The sequence below is a fragment of the Pelmatolapia mariae genome, linkage group LG4 (genome assembly GCF_036321145.2).
Source record: "Pelmatolapia mariae isolate MD_Pm_ZW linkage group LG4, Pm_UMD_F_2, whole genome shotgun sequence".
Lineage (NCBI taxonomy): Eukaryota > Metazoa > Chordata > Actinopteri > Cichliformes > Cichlidae > Pelmatolapia > Pelmatolapia mariae.
This window is the reverse complement of record NC_086230.1, coordinates 19214847-19240523: the sequence shown is the minus strand read 5'-3', so window position 1 is coordinate 19240523 and position 25677 is coordinate 19214847. Positions and strand designations below refer to the sequence as shown.

The 25677-nt window shown below is 41.1% G+C and overlaps 3 protein-coding genes across 3 annotated transcripts; 1 reads left to right on the top strand and 2 right to left on the bottom strand.

Moving 5' to 3' along the window:
* Window positions 1–2736: 2736 nt before the first annotated feature.
* Window positions 2737–4510, bottom strand: rps2 (ribosomal protein S2). The gene is made up of 6 exons (XM_063471765.1): window positions 4345–4510; window positions 4163–4252; window positions 3760–3867; window positions 3295–3628; window positions 2939–3030; window positions 2737–2861 (listed from the first exon to the last, which is right to left on the bottom strand). Exons 1-6 carry the CDS (start codon window positions 4477–4479, stop codon window positions 2781–2783), a joined length of 840 nt encoding a protein of 279 aa, XP_063327835.1. The 5' UTR covers window positions 4480–4510; the 3' UTR covers window positions 2737–2780.
* A 716-nt stretch (window positions 4511–5226) lies between these two features.
* Window positions 5227–8448, bottom strand: rnf151 (ring finger protein 151). The gene is made up of 4 exons (XM_063471767.1): window positions 8186–8448; window positions 7505–7674; window positions 7317–7413; window positions 5227–6813 (listed from the first exon to the last, which is right to left on the bottom strand). Exons 1-4 carry the CDS (start codon window positions 8264–8266, stop codon window positions 6346–6348), a joined length of 816 nt encoding a protein of 271 aa, XP_063327837.1. The 5' UTR covers window positions 8267–8448; the 3' UTR covers window positions 5227–6345.
* Window positions 8449–8728: 280 nt separating this feature from the next.
* tbl3 (transducin beta like 3) lies at window positions 8729–25581 on the top strand. Its single transcript, XM_063471740.1, has 23 exons — window positions 8729–8880; window positions 9000–9051; window positions 9327–9422; window positions 10962–11009; window positions 11127–11268; window positions 11358–11442; window positions 12032–12202; window positions 12282–12357; window positions 12459–12555; window positions 12643–12857; window positions 13213–13354; window positions 15981–16039; window positions 16173–16279; window positions 16404–16536; window positions 17651–17890; window positions 18035–18105; window positions 20508–20664; window positions 21344–21402; window positions 22348–22451; window positions 23269–23340; window positions 23448–23606; window positions 24320–24413; window positions 24830–25581. The coding sequence occupies exons 1-23, from the start codon at window positions 8849–8851 to the stop codon at window positions 25200–25202; spliced, it is 2784 nt and encodes a 927-aa protein (XP_063327810.1). The 5' UTR covers window positions 8729–8848; the 3' UTR covers window positions 25203–25581.
* The last annotated feature ends 96 nt before the right edge of the window (window positions 25582–25677 follow it).

Here is a 25677-nt window from a genome sequence, read left to right as displayed (position 1 = left end):
CATAAATATCTGTTTATCGGGTTTCATGGAAACTCAAATTAACAGAGACACATTAAATTCACCTGATTACCTGCTGTAGCCAAACGGGAGAAAGGACTTTCTTTGCAGCTGCACTTCATCTCAAAGGCAAGTTAATGAATTGGATTTAACTTAACCACAATACTTTGGCATTGGTTCTTTACAAATTTGAGTTCAGGTGGCAAGATGTTGCCAATGTTCTTCATTGTGTTTCTAACAAATACAATGAAGAACATTAAAATAATTCACTGTCAGGTAAAGTCGGTATGGTTTTGACGACAGAGATTGGTTGCTTAATTTTGCCCTGCCTACTAGAAACCTGACAGCGGGTCATTTGCATACTAACATCTATCTTATCTTAATGACCTTGTCGTACCATATCACCCTATTAGAGCACTTCACTCTCGCACTGCAGGCTTGATTGTTGTTCCTAGAGTATTTAAAAGTAGAATGGGAGGGAGAGCCTTCAGTTTTCAGGCCCCTCTTCTGTGGAACCAGCTTCCAGTTTGGATTCGGGAGACAGACACCATCTCTACTTTTAAGATTAGGCTTAAAACTTTCCTTTTTGCCAAAGCATATAGTTAGGGCTGGATCAGGTGACCCTGAATCCTCCCTTAGTTATGCTGCAATAGACGTAGGCTGCCGGGGGATTCCCATGATGCATTGAGTTTTTTTCCTCTTTAGTCACCTTTCTCACTCGACATTTGTTAATAGACCTCTCTGCTGAATCACACTTGTTATTAATCTCTGGCTCTCATCCACAGCATGTCTTTATCCTGTCTTCCTTCTCTCACCCCAACCGGTCGCAGCAGATGGCCGCCCCTCCCTGAGCCTGGTTCTGCCGGAGGTTTCTTCCTGTTAAAAGGGAGTTTTTCCTTCCCACTGTCGCCAAAGTGCTTGCTCATAGGGGGTCATATGATTGTTGGGTTTTTCTCTGTATCTATTATTGTAGGATCTACTGTACAATATAAAGCGCCTTGATGTGACTGTTGTGATTTGGCGCTATATAAATAAAATTGAATTGAAAAAATTGAATTAACGGTGACTGGATGTTTAGCTGGGGGGAGGGTGAGTGGGGGTTCTCTCCCGAGTGCTGTGTGAGGCTGCAGGGAAAGAGCGAACAAGACCTGAAACCTTTCCGCCTTTCCAGTGGATTTTTTTAGCGACTGTAGTAAATCTTGTCCATATTTGTTTGTGGGTATCTATCATTTTCTTTCTCAACTTTTAAAAGTTTGATTTAAGGGGGCATTGCCCCCTCTTGCCCCAGCGTATAGCCGGGCCCGATACAAAGCAAGGCAAAGGGAAAAAATAAAATGAAACAATTTGAAGGTGAAATACAAGTGTAAAATCAAAAGGAGTCAAAAACGGCTGGTTATATTTTGAAAAATTAGGTTTAAATTTTTGTTCATGCAAGTGCAGATTTCTGACATTTTGTGTAATTTAAGCATGTAACAATTTTATTTTTTTCCTAACAAAAAGTGTGAAACTTAAGTTAGACTGTTTGTAAATGAACTGACTGACCCATGTTGTGTAGCTTTCTGGATTTTATACTTATTCTGCTACATATTTATTTATTATACAGGATATATGGTACATAACATCACGTTTTCTGTAACTAAAGTGTTTAATTATGTGGGCTACAGAAAATAAGTTATAGACTATATTTATATGAAAAACGTGTATACGTACTGCATTTGATTCATTTTAACCATATGTGTTTGGAAAAAAGGCTTTGATTTTGCCACCCCATTTGATTTCTTTGCCACCCTAAGAAAATTTCTCTAGATCTGGCCCTGGGTGACCCGCTATTAGCAAGCACTTGGCAACACTGGGAAGGAAAAACTTGCTTTTAACAGGAAGAAATTGAAACAGCCTCAGGAAGGGGTGGCCAACACATATGTCTAATTAATAGACAAATTAGGGAAAACCGTGTTTGAGAGAAACACATTTTTAATGATGTACGGTAATTTTACATATGTCACCACACGCAAGTACCGTGCAAGCCATAAACAAAGATGTACAAATAAATAAAAGTGATATGGTCTAACTTAACTCCCTAAATAATAGACAGTATTTTGTCACAATTACCCAAGAATAACTGTCTTGCAAACCTTCAGTACTAGCACACTTCTGTTTTCGGGTGTGTGTGTCAGAGTAATTTCAAACTAAAAGCATAACAAACTTCTACTACAGAATAGCATCATGTGGAGGTGAGTCAGGAACATTGTCTATCTACATTCTCTATCATAATTCACCCAACATGTGTCTCAAACTGATTTGAAAGTTTCCCAATCTCATCCTCCTCAGTGACTCGCATATCATCCAGTTTCTAATTTTCATTCCCTTTTCCTGAGTATACCTCCCCCCTTCACCTGCTTCCTACAAATCACCCCAATACTGTGAGAGTATCCAAGTGGTGGACAATGCTCAAACAATTTTGACACAGAAGCTGAAAACTAGTTTTATTCCATGACTGCACACAATCTGGGATCTGCTGCTCCAAATAATCATTTTAAAGGTGTCAGTATCTTTTTGATTATTGATCCATTTTGATTAGCTAGTTAATTTTACCCTGTATTACTGTAGAGGTGATTGCATTAACTGATGCAAAGTTTTTCCTACTGCCCAACATATCACTTGTGTCTTGTTCAGTAATCGAAGTCTGCACATTTTTGCTGCATACGTAGTTTTGTGAGTTAAGCACACGAGACACAGAAGTGGTGTTCCAGAACGTTTATTCAACGATTCCCTATACAAAAAGTTTAGGAGGCAGCGGCCTGCACAGCCTGGCCCCTCTGCACAGACACCCTGGTGTGAGTCTTGGCCAGATGGTCAGTGAACTCCTGGAACAAAAAGCAGAAAGCCTGGTTACACAAAATCCTGACATAACCATAACAGCTCATGTTGGCTCTGTACGGACCTGGTAGGGAGACTTTGTGAAGACTGTCTCCTTCCACAGATCAGGGGTCAGGTAGCTGTAAGTCTTGGAGATGGCGTCAAAGGTGGCTTTGGCTGAGGAAGGAATTAAAAAGAGTGAGTGTGTGTAGCATGGAGCTCCAGTAACAGAGTACAACAGTCTTGTTGGGGGTAAAAAAATGTCGAGCATTGTAAAAGGGTAACAGGGAAGACCACTAAAACGTCTCCCTGCCGTGCAATACTCAATTCTTTCTCTCCTTTTAACGACAACTACACCACTGCCGAGGTGAAGCTGGGCAGAGCGAGGAGAAACAACCCCCCAAATACAGTATGCAGATCATGACCCTGGGAGAAGCTTACCAAAGTTGCCGAGGGTGGCGGTGCAGCCCCTGGCAGAGGTGTAGCAATCATCGATTCCAGCCATCATGAGCAGCTTCTTGGGCACAGGGGCAGACACAATGCCGGTACCACGGGGGGCTGGAATGAGACGCACCAGGACAGAGCCGCAGCGGCCAGTCACCTTGCAGGGCACAGTGTGGGGTTTGCCGATTTTGTTACCCCAGTAACCCCTTCTGACAGGGACGATAGACAGCTTGGCCAGGATGATGGCCCCACGGATGGCTGTGGCCACCTCCTTGGAGCACTTCACCCCCAGGCCCACGTGGCCGTTGTAGTCACCAATGGCAACAAAGGCCTGTAGACAAAAAGCAAAAGGCACACAGTGTTAGGTTTAGACACAACGCTGATTAACAAGAGAAAAAAAACCAAAAAAAACCAAAAAAAAAACAAAACACCTTTCTCCTTTGCAAAGGAATTCACACTCACCTTGAACCTGGTTCGCTGACCAGCCCTGGTCTGCTTCTGGACGGGCATGATCTTCAGCACCTCATCTTTAAGACCAGAACCCAGGAAGAAGTCGATGATCTCAGACTCCTACAGGAAAAGGAGTAAGCATTGAGGGGTTTACATCACAACAGAAACTGAAGTTCATTCAGACAGTTCCACAAGACAAGTACACATGTCAGACTCTTCTAAAATTACAAACTTCAAGCACAACCCAACATTAACAAATCTTTCATACAAATCTAGCTGCACTGCTTAAAATGAGCCACAATCTGGTGGCTTTAACCAGTTAAGAGAAAGAGCAACAATACGCTTCTTTTAAAATAACAGACCACTAGTCACCATTAATAAAATATGATGGTTTATGTATGTGAACTGTAGTTACCTTGATGGGCAGAGAGTACAGATAGATCTCCTCCAGGGACTTGATCTTCATGTCCTTAACCAGGCGGCCCAGCTTGGTGACTGGCACCCACTATAACAGGAAAGAAACTCAAGTAACCTACCTACAAAAAGCCGAAATACTAAATGATTATGTTCAAAACACTTATTAATCCAAAAACCTACCTCCTTGTCTTCGGACTTGCCGCCCCGGGCACCGCGGCCCCTGCCACGGCCTCTGCCGCGTCCACGGCCCCGACCGCGGCCACCGGCGCCAAAACCTCCGCGAAAACCTCCTCTACCACCGGCGTCGTCCGCCATTTGCTACAACAACAAGACAACAACAAAGATGTTTAGTTATTTATCCGCCAAAACACGAACATGCTTACCGAGAGTCAGTCTTACAGGACACGAGCATCGCCGCCATATTCATACAAGAAAACTACAAATATTTCCATCTGTATTCAAATTCGCTGTTAAATAGGTCTGGGATTTTAATTTAATATGTTCATATATGGTTTTATAATCAGCTCTGAAGTGTGTGGCTGAACGATGCGTGAGATTTTTAAGGATATAAAATAGGAAGAGAAACTCTACAGCACACTTACGTGATCGATAAAACAGGAAGAAGACCTGTGAGAGGTTCCGCCGGGTTATATGTGAAAGTGTTATCGCGAGATTTCCTCCACGAGAAAACCTACTCACTACCGCCTCTACCGAATAACTGAGGCAGATTTTATATTTGCTTACTAAAAACAAAGTTCCTAAAAAATCAGTTATAATAAAAGCAAAAACGCACTCGTTTAAAATACATTTTAAGTGTTTGTTTAATTAATCTGTTTTTTCTGTAAACATACTTTAATTGGTTGTTTTTAATTATCTAGTGAAATGTAATAATAACACATTATGTAGTCAAATTTAGAAAAACAAGCCTGGCCTTAGCTCATCTGTGAGATTTCAGTGAAATACCTTTATCAATTGATCTATTTAAATAAGACCAGCACAGGTAATAATAACAATGTAAAAGCTTTATTTACAAAATAGGTTAAATAGGTTACATTGCAACCTGGCAAAACCCCCCCCCCAAAAAACAACACTAATCAGATGCCTACAGTACCATGAAAAGAATTTCCCTCATTCCTATATTTCTCTCTTCTTTTTTTTTTTTTTTTTTGATAGCTTACATGTTTCGGATCATCAAACAAATTTTAACATTAATTTCTATATAAACGATAACCTGGGTCAGGTTTATATAACAATAGGTTATATAAACGATATAGCAATAACCATAACCCAAGTATGCTTAGGCTTCAGGGCATGAAATAATGGCAAGACATTCAGGACTTTCCGGCAGAGAGCAGACTTCTTGGTTACATCAATTACAGCAGGTGGTCCAAGTCCTGAAGCAGCAAAAGGGTCATAGACCATCATACTAACACCACCATATTTGACTGTCAGTATGATGATCTTTTTATGAAATGCTGTGGTAGGCTCACGCCAGATGTCTCAGGACACAAACCTTCCAAAAAGTTCAACTTCTTTCACTGACCTTAGCTGAGGCAAGTGCGGCCTACAGTTCTTTAGATGTTGTTCTCGGTTGTTTTATAACCTCTTGAATGAGTCATCAATCTTCTCTTGGAATTCACCACTGTTTTGAGTTTTCTCTGTTTGTCTAAAATGCCTCTCACCGTGGTTCACTGGAGTCCCAAAGCCTCAGAAATGGCTTTGTAACCCTTTCCACACTGATGCATGTTAGTGACTTTGTTTCTGTTCTTGCAGTTTTTTGTTTTTGTTTTTTTTTAGATTGGAGCCTTTATTTGTGTGAATGCTGAAATTGACCTCAGCTTCACAAAAATGTGGTTAATCACAGTGAATTCATAAATTAACAAGAGAAGAATGACTTTTTCATACAGGTAAGGTAGGTTTGGCATTTTTTTTTTACCTCAGAAAATGAAATCATCATTTAAAAACTGCATTTTGTATTCACTCAGGTTATCTTTTTCTAATATTAAAAACGTGTTTGTTTATTGGAAAGAAAATATGCAAAAAATATTAAAATCAGGAAGAGGGCAAATACTTTTTCACAGTACTGCATATACTCAAAAACACACAACTTCAAAGAATTAAACACAAACTGAATTTATACACAGCAGTAGCTCAACCAGCACCAGCAACTAACTCCCTTCCTCAGCAGCTGCTGCTGCTACTTGGAGTCCCACTGGAGCTGCCACTACTCTCCCCAAGGTCCTCCTCTTCCACCTCATGCAGATCGTCCATCACCTCCAGACTCTCACAGATAAGCCCTATCTGCCTTTTCATGTGGGCCATGGTGCTCTGCATCCTCCTCATCTTCCGCTGTAGGGCGGTGGCAATGGCCCTGTGATTCCTCTGCCTGGCTTCGTACTCCTGCCTCAGCTGCTTGTAACAGTTGTGTTGAGCCTGGGTTCGGTGGGAGAGTATCGTCCCACAACCCATGTGGCAAGGCTGGCGCCAGTGCTCACAGTGGTGTGCATGGGTCTCGAGGTCCCTGCGGAGGAGCTGTACCCTGCAGCCCTGGTAGGGGCAGGGGATGAGCTCATACAAACAGCTCATGCTGTGGCAGTACTGCTCTGAGAGGGGAAAGGTCTCTGCACAGCCGCGTATCTCATTCTTGCACTGTGAGACACACAGAAGAAATCATATAGTTAATAAAATGACTTGTGTTATAAATGTGCTATAAATCGGTCTGCAGAGATTGAGATAGAAGCTAATCCAAGCCATTGACGACTGAAAACAAAACAATTCTGATGCACAACCTAATCATTTCAGTCATTTATCAAGCAGAAATGTCAAACATCCAGTGGCTTTAGCTTGGATTTATATTTTTTGCTTTCCTCCATCTCAAATCAGTCATCTTGGGCTCAGAGAATTTGTCTTGATGTCGTCCTTATTATTAATAACTTAATAAAAACAGTCACAAATAAACGTGTTATTAATTTTAAAAAGTATTCATTAGGTACTGCCAAACCTTAAAGAGATCAAAGTGACATTATAGAATATGTCCCATGAAGCGGTTCACACATGAAAATGCCAGTCAGCATCAGGCAAATACAAATGTATCCGCTCTGTTAGGGCTCATAAAAAATCATGTAAAAATGTGTTCAAGTTCCCTTTCCTACCTTGACCTTCAGGCGTCCAATAGATTTGCTCAGCTTGAACATGACAAAGATCAAGCTTGGGTTCACCGGCTTCCTGCAGCAGGGGCAGGTTTCCTGTCTGCAGAGGACAACTAGGAATGAGTCTCTGGCCAAATAAAAGAGCCAGGTAAAACTTTTGTCCAAGGATACTGATAAGATACATTCAGTACCTTTTTAGCCACTGCAAGATGCATTTCTTGCAGAAAATGTGGTGGCACGCAGCTCTTACTGGACATCTGAGGACCCCTTGGCATATGGTGCAGATCAGATCATAGTCTGGAGTGTCCACAAACAGCTCCACATCATAACCCCCGCTCTGTGTTGACACCTCTGGGTCTGCCTAGATGTGGCCACAGTGTGTAGAAAAAACAGTATCTTATATTTCAGGTTTAGCTGAGACTGAAAACCATGGCTCTGTGACTGTCTATAACCTCTCCACAGTATTCTCAAAATAAAAAAAGAGAGACAACAAAACAGAGCTGTTCTGGAAAGCCATATGACTGATCACATGATTACAACAAGTAAGTCTGCTCCCTTTCCAAAAATCTTTTTTTTCTAACACACAAAACATTAAACAATCACAAAAAAAGATCTGAAATGATCCTCAATGATATTTTTACTTTGTTAAAGTACAACATATAATAAAAATGCCACAATACTCATGTATTAGTATACAATTCAAACACCAAGCAAATAATAGAGTTGATTCAGGCTATATACACAATCTGTTTTTGACCTACTGAGCATCAGTCCATAAATCTGAGATGCTAAATCTAGATTAAAATACAAACAATCAAACAAATAAATAAATATAAAACACACACAAAAACAAAAAGCTGCCCTCTACTCACCATGGCAATCTCCTGTTTTATTTTTCTCAGCGTGTTTCCATAACCCGGGGGGCTGGTTTTACTCCATATCGATCCTCTCATATGTCACACAAGTAACACACACCCGCGTTATCAATACAACACACGTGAACATTCCTGACTAAACAACGAAGGAGGGACCGCGTGTGCGCGCGCGCGCTCGACAGATGAAAACAGTGGGCTAAACTGTAGAATTGGAGCCATAATGGGAGAGCGTCGTTTCCCTGCTGTTCTAGCACCAAACTCATGGTTCACACGGCTGCTATTGTTGTGATACTCAGGAACTACATGATGAATAAATAAATAAATAAATAAATAAATAAATAAATAAATAAATAAATAAATAAACAAACTATAAGCATATAGCTCTGATTATTTTCCCTTGCTTTATATAAAGTTTACTGTCAAAATTAAAAGTTTAAAAATCACCAGTTTGGCGTTTATGCGTTCATTTGTTGACAACAGAAGTCTGACCAATCACCGCGCCGTGCGCTCAGATGACGCGCAACGTGTGCGACCCTGCCGTCAACATGCGGGATGGATGGCGGTGTTGACTGTAGCCAACGTGTGACATGAGAAATAAGTAGTATACGCCGCCTGTACTCGCTACATCACTTCTTTTTGGGGGCATTTCTCACTGGCAAGATGGCAAATACCAACCTTCAGTTCAAAACCAAGTGAGTTTTGCTTGCTGCACGTGTGAGCTGGAGATCATTTAGCAAGCTAACACGAGCTAGGCTAAGGTGTTATATGAAGTTGTTGAATTCACTGTTGCCGTTTTCTTGTTCCTTTACAGTTATGCTGTTTCCAGCAAGATCGAGCCATTTTACAAAGGGGGAAAAGTGCAGGTGGGTGCTCGGCTTTGATGTGTGTGTGTCTCGGTGTGTGAAGCTTCTATTAATGTCTTTTGTGACACTTTAGACACTTTTGTAACAATGCGCTGGTATAAAGTTGAGCGAATTGCATAAGGTATACAGGAAGTGCAGCAAAATCAAGAAAGTCCTGACGTTGTTTCTTGATAGTCATGACAAACAGATGTTTTCAGAGTCTCACACATCTGTTTTAAGTCTGTATGACAATAACCAAGATTACCTTAAATCTGACCTCTCCCCTTTTGTTTCAGATCAGCAAAGATGAGAAATACATCTTTTGCACCTGTGGCTCTCGAGTCAATGTTTTGGAGATCAGCACCGGGAAGATCATTCACTGTGTTGAGCATGTGAGTTCAGCATCTAACATCAGGGGTGGGCAGTTCATTTTTACCAGAGGGCCACATGAGAACCTGTGTCTGTTGTGGAGGGCTGCGCCAAAAAAGTTGAACTGACTTGGCATTTCTTTCATTTTGTATAAACTGCTCCCAGTAAAAGTAGATGTTACAATGAGGCAATAATGATGAGAATTAGGTTAACTAAAAGCACGGACATTTTGTCACTGTTTATTCAACATCCCCAGAGATGGCTGTGAACAAAATGTGCATGTTTTTTCAACATTTAAAAGACTTTAAACTTGCAGCTGTAGTTTAATAACTTCATCTGCATTTGTTGATTTCTTGTTCAGCGATGGAAATCTAGTTTTGTTTTGGCCTTGAACAAGTGCATTACAGTCAAGTTCTGTGTCCAAGGTTGAAATGTGAAGGGCAGCAGACAGGTGATCTCAGCAGACAGAGGATCTCCATCTGGATTTGTTAAACTTCCATCATTCAGAATTTTTGTTCACAGTGTGATTCAGCTCTTTTGCCTTGGGGAAGTTAACTATTTTTGTTATATCTACAACATGGTTAATTTGTAGCTGTGACGTATACAACACCTCCTGGTGTCTAATTCAGTGCGAAAATACCAATTTCAGTCACTCTTTTCCTTCATCTGTCATTGTTCCTGTCACATTTAGATAGCCATTGGTTGTAATACCTGCCAGTTTGTCCCATGGCAGATCCACCCTATGCATGCAGTTACCTCCATGAAGAAATCACTCCCTGTCTTAGTGCCTTTCAGTGAGCACTTTGCTGGCAAGCTGCTCTGTAATATATAAAGAAGACTAACCGGGTTGTGTCGCAGACATCCCAGCTCTCGACCAGAGCCAAAGAGATAAAGTCCAAATTGTCCGCTTACCTTTTTAACTGAAAAATTAAGATTTTCCTCAGTGTCCTCAATCCCTCTTGTTACAGTTTAGCTCTCCAGGTAAACTGTAACAAGAGGGATCTCAAATGCTTCTTTTTATCTCAGCGCATATTAGCACAGCAGTCCACCAAACACTCTTTCATAAACTCCCAGTCAGAGAATGACATACTGTGTTTTGGGGGGGGGGGGGGGGGGGGGGGTTGTTTTGTTTTTTTGCGATTTTGTGAGAAACCACAAAGCTGATCCTCATTGCTCCATCCCTGCTGGATGTGTAAAACATCTCATAAACCTTCATAAACATCTGTTCTAATACGTTTACAGTGAATCTGCATTCTCATGCACATCTAACAATTGAAAAATCTCTAGTTTCATCTTGGAAAGAGATCCAAATTGCTTTGGGGTTACATCATGAAGGGCATCTAGCCTAAATGATCTGCCAAATTAAACAGCACTGCCTGCTGTGATGAGCCTTTGTCTCACAGAAACCTTGGCTACTGCATCTTTACTGTCTTTATATCAACAACCTCATTCTAACTATTGCCATTGGTGATTTATCAGTCTTTCTTTTTGTGAATAAAATGTACTTCCATGTTTCCTGTCTGAATATTTTGTTGTTGTTGTTGTTTTTTTTTCTCCTGTAGGATGATCAAGAGGACATTACGTCATTTGCTCTCAGCTGTGATGATGAGGTACAGAAACGCCTGAGTCACTTCTCATTAGATCAGTCGCATTTGTGTTTTCAGTATTTTCAGCTGTCACCCTGAACAACAGGACTCAGTTGGTCTTTGCTTCGTGTCTCTCCACAGATGCTGGTAACAGCCAGCCGGGCGCTGCTGCTTAAGCAGTGGGATTGGAGGCAGGCTAACTGCACTCGGTCCTGGAGGGCTATTCACACTGTTCCCGTAGCTAGTATGACCTTTGACTCCACCTCTACTCTGCTAGCCACAGGTCAGCTGCCACATGATTTATTAAAAAGAAAAACTTCTCCCTGATATCTGCTACATGCATATATATTGTTTCTATTTATTTATCTGCAGGTGGCTGTGATGGCACAATAAAACTTTGGGATGTGGTGAAGCAGTATTGCACTCATAACCTGAAAGGGTCATCTGGTGTTGTACAGTAAGTCTCAGGCTCTCGTCTTAAAATGATGTATATTCATATATCATACCATTTTCTGCTGCTTATCTGGGTCTGGGTGCCAAGGCACTTCCAAGCCAGCATGTCCCGGGCCTGTCTCAGGGCCTCCTCCTTCCCAGTGGGACATGCCCAGGACATGCTGGAGAGATGACATTTCTCATCTGGATTGGAAATGCCTTGGTGCACCTCACCTGTGAGGAGGTGCACCAAGGAGAAGGCATCCTGATCAGTTGCCCAAACTACCTCAACTAGCTTTTATACTCGGTGCACTCTTTTACACAGCAGATTGGTGCAGTGTCTGTGATGGACACTATTGCCGCACCAGTCCATCTGTCAGTCTTCCGCTCAGGTCTTCCTTCTCTCATGAACTGGACTCACAATTATTTTAATGTGATAACTTAAAAGAGGCAGTGTGAAAGTTTCAAATTGATACCAATGGGTTTATCTACCAGGAGGTTGAGAGGTAGCACTGGTGGCTGCCGGTATTTTTACAAATGCCCATATGTAGCAGGATTTAACAATAATATGAATAAACTTGAAACAAAGGAATATTTTGTGTGTCTTTGTGCAGTTTGGTCCAGTTCCACCCAAATACCGACCTGCTGCAGCTTTTCTCTTCCTCTTTGGACTGTGGCATCCGGATATGGGACCTGCGTTCCAGCCAGTGTGTGTGTGTCCTGCAGAGCCACTACAGTGCTGTGACATCTCTTAGCTTCAGTCCCGATGGTAACGCCATGGTCAGGTACTGTGATATTTTAAATCAACCTCAGACTCCTTTTTGTTTGTGTAGCGCTGTGTATTAAAGTCCTGTGCTCTTTCAGTTCTGGCAGAGACAAGATCTGCACAGTTTGGGACCTGAAAACTCGCAAAGCCAAGAGAACTGTTCCAGTCTATGAGGTAAGCTCGTCAATTTAGATTCATTTTAACTTAAATACAGTTTGTGGTCTTCATTTGGGGAGAAAAACTGGAGCTTTATTTGTGTGTATGTGATCTTACAGGCTGTGGAGGGTGTTGTAATTCTTCCTGGAAGTACAGACTTGGCTGAGATTGGAGTAAAGAGCAAGGACTTGCATTTCATCACAGCTGGAAGCAAAGGTCAGGCTGCTAAATCACCTCAAATATTTATATAAATGTCCTTTATCTCCTCTGTGTCACTCATCTTCTCTCCTTTCTTTCTCTTAGGCGTATTAAGGGTGTGGGAGGCCAGCACGGCACGTTGCGTCTACACGCAGACCCTTCCCTCCACCCTCCCCTCTGCCTCTGAGGAGGATGAGAATGACAACCCCCGCAGTCTAACATACCTGTTTCACCTGCCTGCCTCAGCTAGACTGGCCACAGTCACTGCAGAGCACAACATACTGCTATATCAGCTGCCTGCTCTCACCACACAGCAGCAAGTGGGTACTGGGGTCACATCTTAGTGGACTGCTTAGGTTCAATACTTACATGACATCACACTACAGCTTCAAACATCTGTTAGTTGTTTCTTTTTCTTACTTTCACATACACATTAAAAATAAATCAAATTTTATGGAATTGTTTGTTTCCCTGGTACACAGAAAGAGAGAAGTAAAAAAAAAATCTTACAAAAATAATAAAATATATCATCACCAGCTATGTAATTGTTATTTTAAGCATTGGTATCATCTCAGAAGGTACCCTATGTTTCTATTCTTTGCTGTTTTGTGTATCTGCGTATTAAAATTAACGGTCACTCTCTCCTCTGTTGCTCTATTCACCCTCCCGCTTCAGTTTGTGGGCTACAGTGACGAGGTGCTGGACGTGAAGTTCCTGGGAAAAGGTGACAGTCACATCGTGGTGGCCACCAACAGCAGCCAGCTGAAGGTTTTTGAGCTGCTCACCAACAGCTGCCAGATCCTCTACGGACACACAGGTGAATCGCCAGCAGAGGGCAGTGTGTGTATGCTTACATGTGGAAACACCTACAGTGTGTGTGTTCATGTACAGCAGGGGTGTCCAAACTTTTTTCACTGAGGGCCACATACATAAAAATATAGGAGGGGCTGGGCCACTTACTAGAAATTAGGTATATAACCTTAACTTTAGTGTATTAAAGTTAGAAAAATCACTTAAAAGTGGTCGAATATGTTATATTGTTGAATATAATTAAAGACAAAACTGCCTTCATCACAGCTTTCCATAAATGGATCTTTATTGATTTATTCAGAAAAAGCTTTGGTAGCTCATTCTCAGAACAGCAGCAGATTTCTTCTTGGACAGAAGATTTACAGCACAGAGAAAAAAAACAATAAAGGGGAAAATGGGACGGGTACATTTCAAGTTTGTTATTTAAGTTATTAGGCTTAGCAACACACCTATTAACGTTCGTTTGAAACCGTTATCAACATTAACAGACTGAACTGGAGTGCATATAATTTTAGTCAATTATTCTGGTGAGTATCAGCTACGCTGCGGTGCTGATCCGACGCCACTCGTGCCAGAAATACGGACAAATGTCACTTGATCAAGGAACAAATCTGCATCAGATGAGATCAGCTGACTTTGCGTGTGCGTGCGCTGTGCACGGCGGTGTGTACTCTGTGTGTTAACAAGAAAAACGCATATAAGAAAGCGGTGCGCAAAAGCAGGGTAGTGACAGAATTGATGCGCATTATTGATATTTGAAGCATGTGTACCTGCACATTAACACACGGGTACTGTGGAATACATTTTTACTCACCTAAAGTGCTCGTGCTCTCGTCCACTCCCCGCAAAAAAATAGCAGCTGTGCGGTGTCTGTGGCATCGGTGCTCTCATCGCATGCGATGGAGTAAAAATCAAAAGCACAGCTTTATCAGACAGATGCAGTTTAATGTTGGCTGACGAGTCTTCAGTGTCGCACAACTGTACTTCTGGACATGCTGGCGTTGTTGAAGTCCTGCACTTTTTCCGGGCACATTATTTCGGTGACTTTAACGAGGCCGTGTTTTATGAGGTCTCCATCTGAAAAAGGCTCGCCATGTCTTGCGATGAGTTGGGCGACCTCATAGCTGGCTATTGGAGCCTTTTCCTGGACTTTCTGAGCACGAAAAAAATACTGTTGCTGACCCCACAGGAGAGCTACCCTTTGCTTTAATTTCTGCTCTCGCTCAGCACCAGTGTAGGATGCATAGGCCTGATGTTTGGTTTCATAATGACGTGGTACATTATACTCTTTCATAACTGCCACAGTTTCAGTGCAGATCAAACAGACACACGTCTCCTTGAATTCTTTGAAGAAATATTCACTCTCCCACCGTGTCTGAAATTTTCTGCATTCACTTTCTACCTGTCGCTTCTTTGGTTCTGCCATGTTTAGTAACTTGGGGTACACTTCTTCTGTGATTGTCCTTTTTGGTGGAGCAACTGCCTTGATCAACAGTAGCGCCCCCTGGTGTTAAAACTAAGAAGTGTAGTACACTCAAGCAAAAGTTGAAGTGCGGGCCATATTCTATTCTATTTATAAAATTACTTGCGGGCCAATTAAAACTGGGCCCGCGGGCCGGAGTTTGGACAACCCTGATGTACAGCAAACTACGGTCCAGAGACATGCATGTCAGTTTAAATGGGGTTTCTAAATTGGCTGTAGGTTTGATTGTGAGTGTGGAGCTGTCGGTCTCTGTGTTGAGCCTTTGATTGGCTGATGACCTGCTTAGGATGCAGCCTGTGATAGGCTCCAGCAACCACCTCACACGGAATTAGAGAAGCACTAAAGCAGGGATGTCAAACTCATTTTACATGATGGGCCACATATAGCCCACTATGAGTGGGCCTGAGTAGTGAAACGGCTCTTTATCTCAATGTAAATTAAGTTTAACTAAACATTTAATTCCTGAGATATCTTATTATAGGATAAATAATTGCAATTTCAACTGTAGGACTCAGTTTTTCTGCATGATAAAGAGATGCTGGTGTAGTAATTCTGTCAGCATGACTCGTTAAATCAAAGGATATGCCATATTTTTTTGCTGTGGCATTTCTATATTAGAGTATACAATTTTTTTTATCTGTTGCTTAGTTACTCTGGTATAATACAAATGGCAGTGATGAGGTCTTTATCAGCAGGACAAGCTGTAACATGTATTAAAATACAGTTAAAAGACCAAGATTTCACATTTTCCAAAAATGTCCAGTGGGCCGGATTGGAGTCTTTCTCTGGCTGATTCTGGCCCCCAGGCCTTATGTTTAACATCTCTGCCATATGCCAACAAGATGGAAGGATTTTATTTTTAAAAAGTCATCATAGTTATTTGTAGGGGATGTAACTGCAACAGACTTACAATCTACGTAATGTAGTATAGCACAAAATCTAATAATAAAAAGAAAGTAAAAGTCTAAGGACAGCTGTTTTTAAACTAAGGTTGGAAGAGCAGAAATGAAGTTCCTGCCAAGTTTTTGCGCAGCCAGAATCTAAAGAATTCAGAGATGACACAATGTGGTTGTCTCAGCTTTGGGACTTGCTGAGCAGGTTGGTCGATTTTTATCTCTGCTTATTTTTTTTATCTGCTTATCTTTTTCAGATACGGTCCTCACACTGGATGTGTTCAAAAAAGGATCTCTCTTTGCAAGTTGTGCAAAGGTACGGTTAAAAGAAAGAACGAAGAGTTATTTGCCATTTTGTACATATAAGTGTTGACAAGTATATATGATCAAAAGCTGCTATCCCCCCCTTTTATTAGGTCAGCAGTAACATTTGTATATTGCATCTGTAGGACAGGTCAGTGCGTGTGTGGCATATGGACAGTGACAGTGGTCAGGTGCGATGTGTGGCCCAGGGCACCGGCCACACCAACGCTGTGGGCTCCATCGCCTGCTCCAGGTAACACTCCGCCTGCAAGCTGTCTAATAAGCTGGTTTTCTTTACACATGTGACAACACAGATACAAAATGAAGGGGGAAATGACTGTATGTGCATCTGCCCTTGTCTTTGTGCTTGTACCTAGGATGAAGGCATCATTCGTTGCGACTGGTAGTCAGGACTGTACCGTGAAGGTGTGGGATCTACCTGCAGACTGCTCTGCAGAAGGAGGCATCCATCAGCTAACTGCCCGCGCCACAGAGAAAGCACATGATAAGGTACAAGGCAGAACGTTCTGGTCACAGTCCAAGAAGATCTTGTCCATTTTGTCCAGCACATTAAAGTTGCAGGACAGGTTCACGGTCACCATGTAGCTGCCATCTTCTTAACTAGGATGCTATTTTAAAGCTTAGGTCTAAATAAATTAAGGAGAGAGTCATAATCAGTGGTCTCTAGGATATAAAAATCACATGTAAAGAATCACCAGTCAAATCTGATTTATAAAAAAAATGCTTGAAGGGTTTGCTGACTGCCCAAAATAAAATTTCATTTATCTGGTTCCCTGAGAAGTACAGTTTAACTTTAGTCACACAACATTTTGACTTGATCAATTACTGTGACTTATAACAAGCATTCATATGATAGTTCCAGTAAGCCAAGAAAACATGAGTAAAGACTGGCCATCTCTCTGTATTAGACTAATGGGTAAATATGTCTTATTTACCCACTTATCCCTTGAATTCTTTTTGTTTAAAGGCTTCACTGTGGCATCTTCATATTCTGCAAAACACCTGACTCAGGAAGGTTAGAGGAGCCATATGACAGCGAGTCAGTAACCGTTATTTAAATATAATTTAAAACAAAAAGAATTTAGATTATGATGCTTCTTTTTTAAATAACTCCACAAATGTTGTGTATAATAAGACACAGAGACTGGTGAGTCAGCCACCAGTTATGTAAACAGCTTTAAGCAAGTTGGCCTCTTCTGATAAGGAAATGGAGAAAAATTCGGTCGTGGATCTGATTTCCAGTGCGATGCTGGAAAGTAATCTTTCCTGCTACACCTGCCCTCATCTTACTTGGCAGCATAATAGAGCAATTAAAAGTCAGTTAATAGTGTGCTATGCATATTTCTTCATACCAAGTTAAACCGAAGTAGGATATTGGTTACTCAAGAGTAAGGTGGAACTGCAGCGAGTGTGGCAACAGGAGTGAAGATCATTAATTTCTTTGGAAACTTTATCACATTAGTTGATCCCAATTCAGTTATTACTTCAGACTTATTTAAAAAAAAATAAATGTACTCATTCAAACCTTCATTTATAGAAAGCTCATCAGTTTTGTTAAAACGTCTGGTCCTTTTCTCCTCTGCCTTCCACTTCATGTCTCCAGGATGTAAACAGTGTTGCTGTATCACCCAATGACAAGCTGCTGGCTTCAGGTTCCCAGGATCGCACAGCCAAGCTGTGGTCCTTGACAGGGGAGGGAACGGTGGGCCTGCTGGGGGTGTTTCGGGGCCACCGTCGTGGCGTCTGGGCCGTTTGCTTCTCTCCTGTGGACCAAGTGCTGGCCACCACCTCTGCAGACGGCACAGCCAAGCTGTGGAGCCTGCAAGACTTCAGCTGCCTCAAGGTGGGACATTTACTGTGCATGTGTCAGAATCACAGCAATCTCGTGTTGTTACATAAAAGTAATCATGTTCAGACATTAGTGAGGTCTAATTTGTAGCTATATTGCTTCATTGTTTCTCCCCTTGTTCTTACTAATTTTTTAAAGACATTTGAGGGCCACGATGCATCGGTTCTTAAGGTCACCTTTGTGAGCCGAGGCACTCAGCTGCTCACCAGGTAAATGCACCAAACACGAAACCAAATGCACGCCAACGCTGCGGATGAATGTGAATGCCCAATCCAGACTTTAAAAATCATGGGTTTGTTTCTCATCTTATCTCAGATATGAATCTGTCGTAATTAGGGATGGGTACCGGTGACATAAACCAAACCAGACCGAAAAGCAGCGCACATTTCGGTGCTTTATTTCGGTGCTTTTTTTTTTCCTGAGCCAGTTCTAGCCAATCATTTTACGTTTCCGAGGATAGTAGGCGGGCCCAGGTACGTACGTTCTTTTAGAGCAGAGCTACAGATTAAAAATGCCCAAGGCGAAGCGGTCAAAAGTCTGACAGTATCACCTTAAAGCACTTGTTGCAGGCTGCTGAGTTTGCATCTTTTGCTGCGAAGTACAGCCAAAGGAGGTAACACCTCGAATCTGATGAAACACCTGGCGACGCATAGCGTTTTTTTTAAAGCCGAGAAATGCACCGTATTTGATAGCTTGCTGCGAGACCTCACACCGAGCACATCTACTGCGGGTGTGGTGCCTGTTATCGGACCTGGAGTTAGCAACATCTCCCAAAAACCCGAAGAGTAGAGTCCTGGCCCCTAGCCCTGCCAGTGTAGCAGAAATGATGACGGATGATGATGGCAGCAGCAGCCGTTCTTGTCTGCGTGAGTAGTTTAATGTTGTTTGTGTGTAATTCACGTTGAGTAGGCTAACCACAAAAAAAACAGTTAAACATGAGAGGTTTTTGGACCAATTTTGTGTTTTTTCCATTGTTTAAGCACTGCTTCCAGCCAAGAGTGATACCATATATGCCCTATAGCTGAAGAAAAGGCTTACATTGTTATCTTTTTACAAAAAAAACAGTTAAACATGAGAGGTTTTTGGACAAATTTTGTGTTTTTTCCATTGTTTAAGCACTGCTTCCAGCCAAGAGTGATACCATATATGCCCTATAGCTGCAGAAAAGGCTTACATTGTTATCTTTTTACAAAAAACAGCTGAACATGAGAGGTTTTTGGACCAATTTTGTGTTCTCCATTCTTTAAGCACCGGTTTGAGCACCGTTTAAGCACCGGCACCGTTTCAAAAGTACCGGTTTGGCACCGGTATCGGATAAAACCTAAACGATACCCATCCCTAGTCGTAATTTGCCAAGCTTCCTCATTTATAGTAAGACAATGAAACAAACCCTGTAATTTAAAACCAAAGCTGAATGGTCAAGAGGCTTATCTGTGTCTCAGTGAGAAATATCTTTCAGAGGTTTGGTGTTTATAGATGGCAGAGATTGAGAAAATTATGGGAACCATTAATTGTATCTTTGTTTCCATCTTTTTTGTTCCCTGTTGTTTGCAAGAATACAAGAAATCAGAATAGAGTACAGTGGAAAAAGTCTTTAACCAGCCCTCACTTCTTTATTTCTTTTTCCTCCAAAGAGCCGGACTTTCTTGTAATTTTTAGATGTGGTCATAAGCAATAGTTCTCCAGGCTTTCTGAACGTCATTCAAAGGATTTTTCTGGACATTGGCTAATTTTTTCAGTTCAATCCTTGTAGCTGACCATTTTCAGGAAAATGTTTTTTTTTTCTTATTTGTAAAGTCACTTGACACTGACCTAATGGATAATTCAAGCATAAAACGACACCTAACTCATAATTATAATAGATAACAGAGAACCTATATAATACCACATGTTTAAAAAAAAAAAAAAAAAGTGCTTTTGCACCAACAAGTTTATTTCCAAAGTGCTATGAGCTAAAAACTTGCTGTGGTTTGTGAGTCCTTAAAAAAAATGAGGAAACAAGTGGAGGACAGAAGAATCTATCTACAGCAGGTTTGCAGTATCTGAAAGTCATGTCGATGAGGGAAGGGAAAAATTCAGCAAATACGTGACACAGGATCTGTGAGATGTACTGGCCTTTCAGTTGATCCAACTACTGTTCACTGAAGTCTCATCAGAAATGGTCAGTGGAAGGGTAGAGTGTCAAGAAGCCATTTTTAAGGAAGGGAAACGGGGAGAAAATGACAACGTATGCCAAATTACACGAGAACTGGACTGTAAATCAGTAACATCAGGTCTGGTGGGTTCGCTCACATGTTTTGGGTCCTATTGATTAAAAAAAAAATCTAGCTTGTCTCTTAAATCGTGGTCATACTATGTTTCATAAAGGAGGATCACATATTATAAATACATTGGTGAATGACTTGTAATCAACAAATCATTAGGCAGTGGTTTCACAGTCAGACCCATCCTGATGCTTGGTCTGACTGTGGCAACAGCGATAATGTAATGTAAAGGCTTCAAAGCATGACTGTGGAAATGCAATAAATGACATAATGGTAGCTATGTCAGTTTTTCATGCTGTGTCTGGTTTCCACACAGTAATTAATACAATTTTTATTGTTTTCCGAAGTGGCTCAGATGGTTTAGTGAAGCTGTGGACCATCAAGACCAATGAGTGTGTGAAGACACTGGATGCCCACCAGGACAAAGTGTGGGGTCTCCACGCCAGTCGCAAAGATGACAAGATGGTTACTGGCTCAGCAGACTCTAACATCACTGTGTGGTCGGTAAGTAGCATTCGGCTGCTAGCCTCCAGTTGGACAGGAAATAAGAAGGGAAGGTAACGGAGTAACTTTGGCCTTAAACACTTAGCAGTCAGTCTTCTAAACAGCTAAAAGAAAAATACTGACCACCAAAACAAAGAGTTTCACTTGTTAATCTCATTAAAATTACGTTAACGCCATAACCGAATTAACACAGCAAATCTCCGTTAGCGATTTAACGCGGATATCCCTGTGCGTGTGGGCTGCATGGCGCTAACTCGTCCGCGCTAATGCGGTTAGGTAATGGCGTTAACGTCATTTTAACGAGATTACCGCTGACAGCACTAAATTATACAATACATTTCATGGTATAATCCACAAAGTTAAATAAAGATTGAAATGGAAAATGAGAGGAAATGTTAACTTTAAGATTTTTTTTTTAACAGTTAATAAATACTTTACATGTTCAGCAGGCACTTAACTTCACTCCATGCTATCTCCATTTGCACCAAGTGATCAGTCAGGTCGCTGTGTTGTTGTGAAAGTAGGGAGTTTACCATCTAAAGTATCCCTTGAGAGGGATTCAGTGCACATCTTATCTAGGTGGTAATTTTAGCTGTTTTATTTTATTTTTTATCACTTTCTATGTTTTAAAAAATGTGTGTTCAGCAGATCAACAGTTTTCTCTGTTGTGCACATCTAGGATGTGACTGAAATAGAGCTGGCAGAGGAGCAGGCGAAACAGGAAGATCAGATACTCAAGTAAGTTGCACACGACATCTCTGACAGCAAAAAGAGGGATTTGCTATTGTAGAACAGGCACACCTGCACCATCCATCCTCCTCTCCACTCCGTCTGCAGGGGTGGACACACTTTTTGTTGTGCTTTTAGGCGTGTTGAAAGGATCACTCAACATCACTCAGACATGATCTGCTTCTGTTTTTCCATCTGTTCTGACATCCTGTCTGTTAGCAAGTCCCTCAGATGATTTCGCAGGTCAAAGCTGTCAGTAAAGTATGAGTGTGGGAGTGCGTGCTTTGGTATTCTGATAAGCACAAAAAACTTTAGGGTTTCAGGTTTGCAGTGTGTGAAACAATCAAGAATTTATTTCTGTATTAAATGTTAATTTGCACTTTTAAAGAGTACATTAAAGAGTACATTTCAGCTCCATGTTTTTATTCTTGCTAAAGTAGCTTTGCATGATTCCCACAAATTCCGGCCCACAGTTCATCAACTATCTGAAACAATCATTTTTAACTATATTTTCTTTCTTTATTAAGTTTTACAGTGTTCCCTATTGATACAGACTGCCCACCCTCATTTCCATTCATATTACTCCAAAGTAATTGACAGAAAAATAAATAAATGACAGGAAAGTTCCTATTTTTCCACCATTAGTGAGTCCACGGTAAATGGATAGTCTGTGCAATGAGCTATAATAACTTTTTCTGTTGCGATGGGGGAAAAGAGGCCTACAGGCTGGTCAGGGGGTCACTGACAATTCATTTCTCTTTTTTTTTCTACAATCATTAACAAAAAGAATCGAAGTTGAATTTTATTGGAATAAATATCAGCACATTTATTGAATTAATGGGAAATAAACATAAGTGATCACGATACAAATTCCCTGCAGTATCTACAGGTGTGTGCACGTGTGTTTGTGTCTCTGCGTATGAACCCACACCTGTATGTGTGTTGTGTCTGAAGGCAGCAAGAGTTGTCCAATCTGCTCCACGGGAAGAAATATCTGAAGGCCTTGGGTCTCGCCATCTCACTGGACCAGCCTCACACTGTGCTCACTGTTATCAAAGGTACCGACTCTGTCACACAGATCTATCACACTTTGGTCTTTAGTGTCTAACTTTGATTAGCTGTGTGCATGTAAAGTCCAAATTAGATGCTCATCTACGCCTGTCCTTTGGCTTTTCACCTGTGGTTACCTGGAATGTTGTTATCTTTCTTCTGTACGGCTGCTTTGTTTTAAACGTTGAGTCACTCGAGCACTGATGCATGCAGCTCTGGCAAACAATGGGTCTGTGAACATATAATAACACACGCCTTGTTTCTACGCTCACTCTCTTTTGTTCAGTGACACGTAGTTAAAACTGCAGTGACATTTTGTTAATCTGAAGCTATGACGTCTCAGTATTTTGGACTTGCTGCACTACTTATTTGTGTTAGTACAAAGCAATTTCATCGAAATGGAAGAAAATGTCTTGTTTTTGTAACAGCAATGCTCATTTTTCACACCATGTTAGATTGGCTTCCACAGAGGGAGTTTTTTAGTTTGTTTGGTAGTTTAATCCTTCCACTGTTTATAGTATAACTTGAACACACCAGGATAGTTGGACAAAAATAAAATGGTTCATAGTTGGTGTTTCACAGTTTGCTTTGGAGGTGTCTTCGTGTCACTGGCTGCAAGTTTGTTTTTTTTGAGAAATCATGACATTCAGATGGTACCAGACAAAACTGTGCCATTGCCAAGAACAGCCGTAAGTGAGACAAACATTGAGCTATCCACACAGCTGAATGGATGGACTCTGGGGAGAGTTTGCTGAGTCCATGCGTCAGACCCTATATGAACAGACTGTCTGCTGACTCTGACTAGTTGTCCCATGTTGCTTCCAGCGATCCGTGAAGGAGAGAATAGCTCCGAGCTGTTGGAAAAGACGCTGCTGAAGCTTCGACAGGATCAAAAAGGTAGCCTGTTAAAAAGAGAATGACTGCGTTTTTACACAATACCAATACCTGTCATTTCAGACAGTAATACTGAAGTTTCTTTCTTCTGTTTTCTTGGATCCACTCAGAGTCACTTCTGCGCTATTGTGTGGTGTGGAACACCAACGCCAGGAACTGTCTGAATGCCCAGGCTGTCCTACAGGTGCTCCTCACACACCTGCCCCCCGAAGAGCTGCTGCAGTACCAGGGAGCCCGATCACACCTTGAGGGCCTTATTCCATACACAGGTTAGCAGGGGCGACGAGTGTTTTGACGAACAGAGACCAAAACTGCATTAGACAAAAAAGAAGAAAAAGCTTTTACTCTGATTATTTACTCAAAGTGGCCACAGATTGATCTAAATTTTAGAAACACTCAGAAACGTACAAATAAGTGTCTCTTATACGGAATACAACACTAGAATTAAAAGAATGAAAACTGGTATAGCTTGCTAAATTAAAGATAAATTCCATTCTGGGGGAAGTCTTGTGTGACAGTGATGTGATGGAAACAGGATATATATATATATATATATATATATATATATAGATATATATATATATATATATATATATATATATATATATATATATATATATATAGATATATATATATATATATATATATATATATATATAGATATAGATAGTTACATTTCCCACAGCATCAAAAAACAATGACAAGAATCTGCAAGCGTGACCCTTTCCTTGTAGCGTTCTGTGAAAATTAGGTGTGTGCAATGTTATGTAAAGAGTTCAGACTGCAGGGGTTTGATTGTAGTATATGGTTAACTAGAGAAACTGGATAGACAATAGAAAAAAGGATGTTTTGGTCTTTATGCCATGTTTATTAAACATGATATAAATGAGTACAATCAATTTTCCTACATGGAAAAAATAACTGTTGTAAATTAATAGACTTTTTACTTTCTTTTTTATTTATTTATGGTCATTTTCCCCAGAGAGACACATGCAGAGGATTGGGCGTCTGCTGCAGGCCTCCATGTTCTTGAACTACATGTGGCAGAAAATGAGAGTGGCTGGAGCGCCGTCCAGGTGAGACTCCGCTCTGAACGCTTTGACAAATCAACCCGCTGAATGTTGACTGAATCCTGGTGTTTACGAAACAACACTGGCACCTTTCTAATATTGACTATCGTGCTGCTTGTTTGTGGTTTCAAAGCAAATTGTTATATTAAAGGAAAATTTCACCACAAAATCAGATTTAAGTTTGTGTTTGTTTTGTTTTGTTTTCCAATCTAATTAGAATGAAGAACCGCTGACATAAACAGTTGTCTAAATGAAGTGTCAACTTTTAACGGCATATTTGACCGTTTGGCTCTCCAAATTTAGTGCAGGAGCAGCCTTAAACCAAAGCTGGAAACATGCTCTGTGTAATTAGCTATGTGAGGTTATTAAATGAAAATATTTTTAGTTTGTCAACCTAATTTATGCTGTTATATCATCTCCAGTATGGGCCAAGATGAAGACATGGATACGACACCTCTGGCACAGGCTCAGCCTTTCTTTGTGATCGACAAGGAGAAAAAGAGTGGCAGCGACGAGAGACGAGACGAAGGCAACGACAGCGACAGTGAACAAGACGAAGATCAAGATTCCTGTGTTGAAGATGAAGAGGAGCTCGAGGATGTCAGTGCCACCAACAAAGCCTCCACCGACAACGGGCGAGTAGAAAACGGAGCAAGCCCCAAAACTAACGGCAAGCACCACTCTGAGAGCGAGGAGAGCTCTGAAGAGGAAGACCAGGAGGAGGAAACGACAGTTAAAAAGACAAAAGGTCTCCCGGTTTCTTCGGCTCAACAGTGCCAGACTTTTGCCAGCTGACAGGAATCAGTTCGGAAACAATAGGTTTTCTTATCTCAGATTATTGGCAGCTGGAGACAGTTCAGATGTGAAATGATAACATTTGTTAGGACGGCTTCTCTACAGCCGTGTCAAAGCATCAGCTCCTCCATGCAGATTTTAATGACCCTGACTTCTTCAGACAAAAAAGAGGAAAAGGGGACACACAGGAGGAGGAAACCTGGACCATCTTCACACTCACCACATGCCATTGTGTTGTTCTGCAGTAGTGCAATGTCCTGATCTACCAGCTCAACTAAATGAACACACTTTTATGTAACCCAGAGAGCAGTTTCCTCATATAACCGTGGAGTATTTTGTTTTGTTTTTTAAAGAGGTTGTGACTGCAAATGTTAATAAAATAAACAATGTTTGATTTAAAGGAGTCACATTTTTATTAAAATAAAATATCTACAAAGGGATTAAATTAAATTTGAACCCATCACATTCACTTGAT